The 9,401-nt window shown below is 55.4% G+C and overlaps 5 protein-coding genes across 5 annotated transcripts; 2 read left to right on the forward strand and 3 right to left on the reverse strand.

Annotated features, from left to right (window-relative positions):
- Positions 1-23: 23 nt before the first annotated feature.
- GGTG_13324 (hypothetical protein) lies at positions 24-600 on the forward strand (the record flags this gene model as incomplete). Its single annotated transcript, XM_009231230.1, has 3 exons — positions 24-50; positions 128-382; positions 499-600. 3 exons carry the CDS (start codon positions 24-26, stop codon positions 598-600), a joined length of 384 nt encoding a protein of 127 aa, XP_009229494.1.
- Positions 601-1,052: 452 nt separating this feature from the next.
- Positions 1,053-3,662, forward strand: GGTG_13325 (hypothetical protein). The gene is made up of 6 exons (XM_009231231.1): positions 1,053-1,661; positions 1,735-1,923; positions 1,977-2,090; positions 2,156-2,407; positions 2,496-2,672; positions 2,842-3,662. The coding sequence occupies exons 1-6, from the start codon at positions 1,205-1,207 to the stop codon at positions 3,153-3,155; spliced, it is 1,503 nt and encodes a 500-aa protein (XP_009229495.1). The 5' UTR covers positions 1,053-1,204; the 3' UTR covers positions 3,156-3,662.
- GGTG_13326 (hypothetical protein) lies at positions 3,544-4,712 on the reverse strand. The gene is made up of 2 exons (XM_009231232.1): positions 4,417-4,712; positions 3,544-4,366 (listed from the first exon to the last, which is right to left on the reverse strand). Exons 1-2 carry the CDS (start codon positions 4,488-4,490, stop codon positions 3,655-3,657), a joined length of 786 nt encoding a protein of 261 aa, XP_009229496.1. The 5' UTR covers positions 4,491-4,712; the 3' UTR covers positions 3,544-3,654.
- Positions 4,713-4,972: 260 nt separating this feature from the next.
- GGTG_13327 (hypothetical protein) lies at positions 4,973-6,381 on the reverse strand. Its single transcript, XM_009231233.1, has 3 exons — positions 6,128-6,381; positions 5,982-6,007; positions 4,973-5,402 (listed from the first exon to the last, which is right to left on the reverse strand). The coding sequence occupies exons 1-3, from the start codon at positions 6,256-6,258 to the stop codon at positions 5,068-5,070; spliced, it is 492 nt and encodes a 163-aa protein (XP_009229497.1). The 5' UTR covers positions 6,259-6,381; the 3' UTR covers positions 4,973-5,067.
- A 557-nt stretch (positions 6,382-6,938) lies between these two features.
- On the reverse strand, positions 6,939-8,616 carry GGTG_13328 (hypothetical protein; the record flags this gene model as incomplete). Its single annotated transcript, XM_009231234.1, has 5 exons — positions 6,939-7,112; positions 7,372-7,785; positions 7,892-7,950; positions 8,047-8,191; positions 8,395-8,616. 5 exons carry the CDS (start codon positions 8,614-8,616, stop codon positions 6,939-6,941), a joined length of 1,014 nt encoding a protein of 337 aa, XP_009229498.1.
- Between the last annotated feature and the right edge of the window lie 785 nt (positions 8,617-9,401).

The following is a 9,401-nucleotide window of genomic DNA, read 5'->3' on the forward strand; positions in this document are numbered from 1 at the left end:
TGTGCTGCGCTACTGCGTACACAATGCCTACGTTGTTGGCGTACGCAGCTGTAGCGACCGGGCGGCTGGAAATCTCGTCCTGGAAGCGAAGCCACTTATACAAGTAACGACGAAAATCACCCTAGAGTGGGAAGACGCCAAGCCCTCCGGCGAGCCCTCCGACAAGCCAAGCTTCAACACCAGCATCTCCTCACAAGGGGCAGCATATTTCGACGAGGCGGCAGAAGAGGAGGGTAACGCGGACGCCCTATCACCGCTTCTACCAAAGCAGCCCGCGACTGGTCCTGAAGCATCCCGAACGTTCATCGAGAGAATACCCTTGGGCGGCGCCGGGGGGGGCAAGGACTCGGAAGCCGCCGCCGACCGCGGCACTACGCTGGCTGTAAGGTTTAAGCACACGGCCGGAAGAGGAGGACTACGAGATTGTCGGATGGAGGAATATTACGAATTAAAAGTTCTTGTTCTTTGGCATAAAAAGTAACCTGCGAAAGGGTCCAGCCTCTGCGGACAGCCGGGCGCCGGAGCGGGACTCGGTTCGGCTCCGGGGTACACGTTCCCCCACCACAAATTTTGAGCTGGCAGCTTTGTGAAAGCGTGTAGAGAGAGGTCGTTAATCCAACAAAGGTATTGATTGGCTGTGTGAAATTATGTGGCTGCCTGCCGCATATCGGGCCCCCACTATATCACGCGCTAAGCCGCCGCTTCGACAGCCGCTCCTCCCTACTTCCACGCCCCTATTAATCTGCTCTTTTTGCTCGGCTTTTGCAATCCCCACCTCCTCCCCCCTGTTCATCCTCTCTTTTCGCTCGCCTTCCACAATCCCCACTTCCGCCCCTGTCAGTCTGCTCTTTTTGCACAGCCTTTGCAATCCCACCTCCACCCCCTGTCCATCTGCTCTTTTTGCTGACTGTCACAATCCCCACCTCCACCCCCCTGTCCATCCGCTCTTTTTGCTCGGCCTTTCACGGTCCCACTTCCGCCCCCCTGTCCACTCGCTCTTTCCGCCCGCTCTTTTTGCTCGCTCTTTTTGCTCGCTCTTTTTGCTCGTCTCACTTCACCCTATCTGTTCACTATTCTTGCTTGACCTTTGCAACCCGAATTTCCACACTGTCTGCTTCCGCGCTGTCACCCGGTTCACTCTTACTTCGCAGCCTTTCCTGCAATCCTCCCTTGTACCTCCTTTCGGCTCCATCCGCTTCCGACAATGCCCCCTAAAATTGAAGGGGCAGCAGCCAAGGCCCGTCGATGTGAAGCTGAAGCGTTGAGGCTCGCAGCCGAGGCGAAAAGGCTTGGAGCTGAAGCGGAAAAAGCTCGGGCTGAAGTGCGGAAGGCAGAAGAGGAAGTAAAGGCTAACATAAAGGCCAAACTAGACTCCGCCAGTTTGCCTGAGAAACCTTCAAGGAGAGATTGGTCCAATGAAGTAAAAGCGATCGCCAATCACTGGAGCCAACACGGTCTTGCCTCAGGGCTTCGTTTTTCGACTTTGATTTGTCTCTGCCAGTGTCTTCCAGGGACTGACTGGGACCTTTGGTTGGGCGAGCATCGAGGGATTCTTAAGGCGGAATCGCGCGAGCTGAATCAAAGGTTCTCGTTCAACTGGGGAGTCTGGAAGTGGTTCCAAAAAGCCGCTAAACCCACGGAGACAAAAGCTTGCGTCCTTGGTACATTTTAACGAACTGTAATGTATTTTTTTTTCGGAGAGAGAGTTTGCTAACATTTGCCTATATGTATCAGGACTGGCTTACGAAATCTTCGCAGACGACCTCCCTGGGCTTATCGAAAGCTTAAACATGCTTCATCTTCAGCAGCTCCAGGCTGGGTCGCACGATTCAGCAGCAACCCCACGTTATGCCACCCCGACTAACCCCCTGAAGCGGAAACGCCCAGAGAACTCAGGGACCGTGGCTGGCTCGCGCGTTGGTTGTAAGGCTCCCCTCCCACTTCATTCGTCCGCGCCGTCTGACGGGTCGTCCCAGCGGCACCAACTTTAGTCGAGCCGAAACCCTTCCCTCATCCAACGGAAAATTTCGATCCCGACCGACACTCCGATGCCGGACGCCAGCGCCAGGACCTTCCAAACGCCGCGCCATGTAAGGATGCCCCCCTTTTCCTTTCATTTCTCGCGCTGTCTAACCTGAATTTCAACACACTACAGCTCCATCTGCGGCTCCGCCCTTTGCCGCATACCAAGCGTTTGCGGCCCACGCGCCCTCGCCGCACACCCTCCGGGCTCAGCCGAAGCATTCAGGAACCGGCCACAACGCATCGCACACGTCTGACGTGCCCGGTTACAATCCTGGCCGACCTTTTCCGCGCCTTGATTCCCATCCTGAACCACGCTCAGCCTCGGGTTCAAGCAACGCCAACCTTGGGCAGAACTCTGGTGCAAGCACGCCGATTCAGCAGTGTAAGCAACTCATCCCTTCCAGGTGTGATACTATCCCGGCGTCAATTGCACGAACGCCAGCTGACCTGAAGTTTCAACACACGCGCAGCTTCGTATGCACCACCGCCCCGTTCCTACCTCACCCAGCCTACGGCCCACGATGTCCCGCTCGTGCCTGTAGGAACGGATAACGCACCGCATACGTCGTGCGACCCCGGTTTCCCCTCCAGCTTGGCCGACAGTGCCCACGCAGTCTCGCCGGGGCACAACTTTGATGCAGGCACTGGTATGAAAGCCCACCAAACACACTCTTCCCCTTATACAAGCGCCGACAAACCGCGTTTCCCATCGACACAAGCAGCCCGAACTTAGCGCCCAGCCGGTCCATACTGCGCTCGTGAATGATGTCACCGATTTTGGTGGAATGCGGCTAACGTTAGTATCATTTCTTGCAGCGCAGCTTCACCAAGCCCCACCATCGTCCATGCGCGTCGCGAGCCTTCTAACCGAAAACGGGCCCCTTGGCGAGGCTCTGCCGCAGGAGGAAACTTCACCTCAGGCAAGATTTTACGAGATCGAACCAAAACTGCTAGACCACCCCACACTTATATCCATTTTAACGCGCCCCTTCCGCCTCGTCACCCCTAAAGCCGATAAATCCTTCCTAAGTTCAGCCGTTCATATTTCCGAGCAGTATCGCGATTATCTCCTTCACTACCCAACTACTCACGAAGTGCAGTTGCTAGGCCCGCGGCAGTTTCAAATATAACCACCATATACAGGTGGTCGGTTTTGGGTGTTGGAGGATTTTTGTATTATAATAGCAATGAATATTTCTGCGTAGCTTCGGGGTGGCCGTGTGGGACTCGAGAGAAAGAATGTGGGTATGCCTGGGCTTCAAAGGGGACGCATCGATATCGCCACAGGCCCCAGTGTACTTCCATCAGCCAGTGAGCGAACCGGATGGCAAAGGACGTCGTGTCCGGGACACCAGGGTATCGCCGCTCAAACCGCGTATCTTTGGGTCCTTCGTGGGTTTGCCGCCATTTGGGTGAGAGCGAAGGCTGGGGGTTATATCAATTGGACCTTTGGCACTCGGTTTACTGGGCCCACTGGAAGCTGGGGTGCATGCTTAAAAATGTAAACAAACCCGGGAGCCGGTTAAACCTTCGTAGGATTTTAAATTATAGCGACGGTTGCGAGCAGCGCGAGCAGGTCCTGCTGGGAAACTATTTAATAACTAAAAAAAATCGTAACGGGTAAACATCCTACTCCCACAGCGCTGCAAGCGCACTTGCCACATCTGAAACGGTGGAAGGTTTTGCATCTGGTTTCCCATCGGTGTAAGTTTGATGGGCAGTAGGATTTTTTGGTGGTGGGGCGTAAGCCACGTTACCCTTCAAAACGCGAGCCCCGCCATTCCCCTCGACTCTGTGCGCCCAGCCAGTTGTCCGAGTCTGCTTCCACCCCCCCGCCACCGACTCGTCGACCAGAATATGGTGGACCTCGTCGACGATGAATTCCAACGCCAGTTCCCGGTCAGTGTCTTCAGGATGGAGGATTTCAAGTGCAATTAAATCCTGCAGCTCCTTCTCCATCACTGCTTTGGCGAACTCTCGAAGGAAAGGACCGAGGTCGAGCTCAGAAGGAACCGGAGAATGGCCGTGCTGGAACTCGTAGGGGTGGAGAGAGCCATCTGGTTTGACGACATAGACATGTCCATGAATCTGCTTGCCGCGCACATCCTTTACGAGGGTAGGTTTGGCCCAGCGGCGAATAGATTTTTCGACGTTCGTTCCTCCTGAGACATTGATGCTGGTTCCGAGCAGGATAGTGTTGTCGGGGATAGGATGGTGGCTATGAGCCAGGTGGAGGCCGATGACACCTTGCAGACGATGCCGGCAAAGAAGATTGTCGAAGAAATCCAGATATTTTTCGTCGATGGCTGGCTGTGTCGATACCTCTGGGAGATTGTTGTAGCTAATGAGAGTTGGTTGACGTCCATTAAAATGCAAGATTAGAATACCTACATTGATGTGGCGCATTTCAAGCGCTCGTCGCTGAGAGGAGCGCACAAGGAGAGATTCGCCATTGTTTCGGACATGCAGTCGCTGTTGCCACCTATGAATGCGGACGAAAAAAAGAACTTGAGCAGGGTGGGATAATTATATCCACCGCTGGGTGACACATGTAATTTGGAAAGCACGGAAACCTGCCGAATATCGCTCAAACTTTCGGGTAAACTAAACTTCGCGAGACATTGACTAAAAAATCGGGTGGCTAAATCCCGCAAGCCAAGGTGGTGGTTCGCTTATGAATAAAGCCGCTCGACGTGGTACGTGGAAAGTTGATAGAAGCATTTGCCATGGGCGGGGCGGTGGTGCGACCCCTTTTTCGATATTATGCCAATGTACAATTGGCTCGAACCGGTCCGCTGACCAGAAAAATGGTCAGCGGATTAGTTTTGACGGGACAAACCGGAAACCGGGAGGGTTGAAGTCGCCTTTCGTAAGGGTCGCTACTTGGTTTTTTTCTATCGAGGAGATGCTCGGCTTGTGATGGAAAGGTAGCGAAGGAGGGGTGCCCCGCGATTGTTGCCAATGACCTTATCTAAAGTGGGTACCACTCGATGGGCTTGGCTGTTCCACAATTATTGGGCGGGGGGTCTAGTGATGTATAAATTAGATAGAGGCGCAGGAACTACCTTGGTGATAAGACGCCTTGCTGCACCCGGCAGGTAATGAGCAGCGACAGGCGACGGAGTCGGCAGTTTGTCGCTCGGGCGGAGTCCCGCAAATCGGGTAGGCGGGATGCCCGGCCTTGGCTTCGGAAAAAGCCGGCGGGGGGGCCTCCGACCCGAAAGCTGCTTCCAATGAAGGAAGCAAGCCGGAGCGGCAGCGAGGCTTACCAACCGGGCCTGCCTCCCGAACGAGCCCGCCATAGCCGAAAAAAGCGCGTGCCCAAAACGCCGCGGCATAAGCCCCAGCGGAACGGCGGGCGTCGGGCGAGCTGCGAACTAATTATTGAAATAGTAACATGGTTGGGCATCATTGCAAAATTGTGAACAGCGAACACCAGTAGCTCAATGGGTTTCACAGCGCGAAGTGGCATGCGCCGTGTGATGGCGCGGCGTGCCTTGTTGGGCACACGCAGCCATGGCTCGTTTGCACCAAGGTACTAAGCCCAACGTGGGATACAAGTTAGGGAACTTGTATCTTTTCGTCCTTTCGGCCTAGTTGGATTGGGCTTAGCTAGATTTGCCAAAGCCGTGACACGCCGCATACAGAGCTTTCGTAGTTGGGAGGTCAACTGTCTCGATCGGGCTTTAATGGGTCGGGCGCCGCAGATGCGGCCATGGAGGCGCGGCGACACTTATGTCAGGGTGGAGGAGCGCAGCCGAACCAGGACGGCTCACCGGGACTGTTCAAACTACTAGTCGCGTGCTCCCGCGCATTCGGACGGCGGCAAGGCCTTGCACAGAGCACGCCCTCTTGGAATTACCAGCGGCAATTGCGGGCGAATGGAGCTTTCGCGCCGAATACCGAAGGTGTGGGCCCTGGGAAGGGGCCGGATCGGAACCTCTTAAAACTTTAACCTTCGGCGGTGTCCGAAAAAAGCTCCCTCATTCGGAGTAAAAGTGTAGCGCATTTCGCTTTCAAAGTAAACGCGGTTGTTTCATTCCATGCTACAACGGTTTGCATCCTTCTTCCCTTTATTGCTTTCCATGCGAAGCGCGCTTACGTGCTCCGGCGGGTTGCTCCAGCGGGGGGCCGTGCCGCCGATTGCTTGGCGGCTGCTGTGGAAGAAAGCTGAGGTGGATTGTCTCCCGAAACACATAAGTGGCGGATGGCGCTATGTCGATCCTTGGGCATTTTGGCGGATGGTATTGCAACTAGGGGAAGAGCCCGGGGCGGCGTGGGCCGCTTTGAGCGCCGCGCCGAACGTGAGCTGTTTTCGTCACGCCCGAACCTGACGCCGCTTGGTCCAGCGACATGTCAACCTCTGCTTTTTCTGGAAGTTGTCGTCCCGGCAGGGATGTACACGCTCAAAACAATTGCTGTTCCTGAACGGGTTGCCCCCGAGCTCCAGCTGCATGAAAAGAGTTTGGGTGGCTGGAGCAATGTTTACGCTGACGCTCACTGAGCTAACCTTCTGGGGAGTGATTGGATGAATTTCCCGAAGTGTGAAGGTGCATGATTTGGAAGGTACTGTGCAGCTGGCTGGCTGCAATCCGGAGACCGTGGCGGGCACGCAGGCTCCTCGTGCCAATCGGCAACGATCGCATTAGGCGCAAACGGAAAGGGGTTATCTGCAGCCCCCAGCCCCCAGTGTCAGGTGCCCCGGGCGGGTTCCGGGCCTAGCCTATTAACCAGACTCTAGGCCCACTTTTATCCGCATTCGTTCAAACCCGCTTCAGGGCTGGTTCACAATTCACGCCCCTCCATGAGGCTCTGCTGCTTGTGGTGACTTGGAACGCGTTGCAATTTGTAAACCACCGCTGAGCGCCACCATGCTGGGCGTATCTCTCTCCTGTTTTTGTTAATTTATCTTTTCATCCGGTGGACACCGCCGCATAACCGACTGCGACAGCAGAAACGCTTTTTAGGGGTTTCCCGGCCTTGGTTCTACCGCTGCTACTGTTGCAGACCTTTGCACCTTTGTCGCCCCCTGTTGGGGCAAAAGCACGACAGGCCACTCCACATATCCTTCCGCCGACCAAAATAGCCTTACAATTGTTCACAAAAAGATGGCGACCTTAGGGAATAAAGTAAATTGTACTTTTCGCAACGATCGTGTCAGCGCGGAGAAAGCAAAGCCAGCTGCCCGCCTTCCCCAGAAGGATTGAACAATAGAAACCCGATTCCCCGTTATTACCGTGCCCGTCCTTTCTATTTCTAACGGAAACACAAATAATATGCTAGAAAAGACAGCGCTATCAGTATTCTCGAACCCTTCTCGCCCCTGCCCCTAGGTCCCCGTCTTACCTCACCCCAGAGTCCCCGCCTTTCCTCGTCCCGTCTTTCCTTATCCCGCCTTTCCTCGTCCCGACTTTTCTTGTCCCGTCTTTCCTTGTCCCGTCTTTCCTTGTCCCGTCTTTTCTTATCCCGTCTTTTCTTATCCCGTCTTTCCTCGTCCCTGGGTCCCCGTCTTTCTTCGTTTTCGTCCTTGGGTCCCCGTATTTCCCAGCCCTTTTCGCCCCTGCTCTGTCCTCGCTTGCTCCATCGATCGCTCTTTTCGGGCTTCGCAATTCGGGCGCGAGACCGACTGCGTGATTCCCGATCCCGCCCGGGTTCCTTGGTGGGAAGTGTCGGGTCGTGACGCTTTTGTTTGGTCCCGACATGATAGCTTGCCGTATAGTCGTATTCACATTCCTCGACATTCACATTCCTCGACTGTCGCTGCGCGTGGCATCGTGGTAGAGAAAGTTTGTTTTGCGCTCGTATGGGGATCCGCCTTAGTTAGGCGGAGTTGGTGCTGTGGCAAAGTTTCGCAAGTCCGGCTGACGTATGCCGCGCGTAGGGGTTGCAGCGACCCGGAAACGGAAGACATCAGTGGGAGGGCGGCTACCGCAGTTTTTTATAAGCGTTTGGCAGGTCTCTACGGCGGGGCGTGGAGCGGCAGAGCCGCATTTCTTCTGTCAGTACGCAAGGGAAGCTCACCGAACGCGCGGGCGGCCTCGCGGAAGATCAACGCCCGGTTAACACCCCGGCGTCCACCATACCCGGGCGTGCGGGAGTCCACACTGTCTCGGACCCATACACGAATAATAGCAGGCGGCTGCCTCGCCCGGTACGGGAGCCTGCCCTTAGGCGATAGCGAGTGAAAGCCTTATTATTACATTATAGCTTGAGCCTTTGGCAGGCTGCCTAACGGGTGACCGTCGCAGTCCCCAGCCACCCCTGGTGCTCCAACTTAAAAGGTGTGTCTTTCGCCCCGCCATGTGCAGGATGCATGCGCCCCAATTGGAGGTTGCAACTGGTGTAATTCGGTGTAATTGCTTTGCTAACGGCAGGGTTTCGGGGTGTCGGGATGCGCAAATCATCACCCCCACCACAAAGGTCCGCAGCCTTGTCCAAGCCGGCGACAGCAAGCCGGCGGGCCTTGGGGTGTATTTTGCTTTTTGCAGCTTTCCGACTCGGGAAACCGCTGAGACGGTCACCTTTCACCGACATGTAATGTGTAGCTTGCCCAAATGAAGCATGCAACCGGGGAGTGCGTCGACATCCCATTTTCGGCAAGTGTTACGTGGAAAGGCCTTAGAAGGCCCCTCATAGGGCCGGAGCCGCATGTGAGTTGGCATTATGGCAAAGCCGCATTGGGCGGCCAGAATACATATATTCGTTGGCCGACCGCGACGCTTGAAAGTCGCCGTCCTAATCCTGGCCCCTGCATACGCAGCTTCGCAGCCAACTTCTTTTTGTGAACGCACCCCCCGCCACCATTGCTAGCACCGGCTGCTTTGCCCAACCGTGTACTAGCTCCAAATGCGACAATCCGCCGCGCGAGTCCTGATGCAGTGAATTTACGCCCCGACCGTTTCGGGCATAAACCCGACAACGGGGACGACTGGCGAAATTGCCGAACCTGGACCTATACCTCCTCGAAGTTGCCAGTCACTTCGTATTTCGCAGGTTGCATATGCAGGCCAACGCATGCCTGACGTTAAGGCAGCTGCTTCGAGTAAGGGCGTCGACCTGGGGGAGGTTGGGACAGCTGTCGCCGCCTCGGGCTCGAAAGTACAAGCAGTGGGCAGTAGGCAGGCTGCGGAACAAGGATTCAAATGCGCTTACCTGTGCCAACTTAGCTTTAAGCCCATCGCCCACCCTCGACGTACGGGTGAACACAGTCTTCTGAACGCGGTGAAGGAACACCACTGGACGGCCCTATGCAGCATATATACGGACGCACCTCGCTGGTTTTTTCGACTGGTAATTATTCGACATTACCATCCACGCCGAAATTAGGAAAATACGGCAAATATGGAGCGCCGAAAGGCCGAGCCCGGTGACCTCCC

Source organism: Gaeumannomyces tritici (assembly GCF_000145635.1).
Source record: "Gaeumannomyces tritici R3-111a-1 unplaced genomic scaffold supercont2.12, whole genome shotgun sequence".
NCBI classification, from domain to species: Eukaryota; Fungi; Ascomycota; class Sordariomycetes; order Magnaporthales; family Magnaporthaceae; genus Gaeumannomyces; species Gaeumannomyces tritici.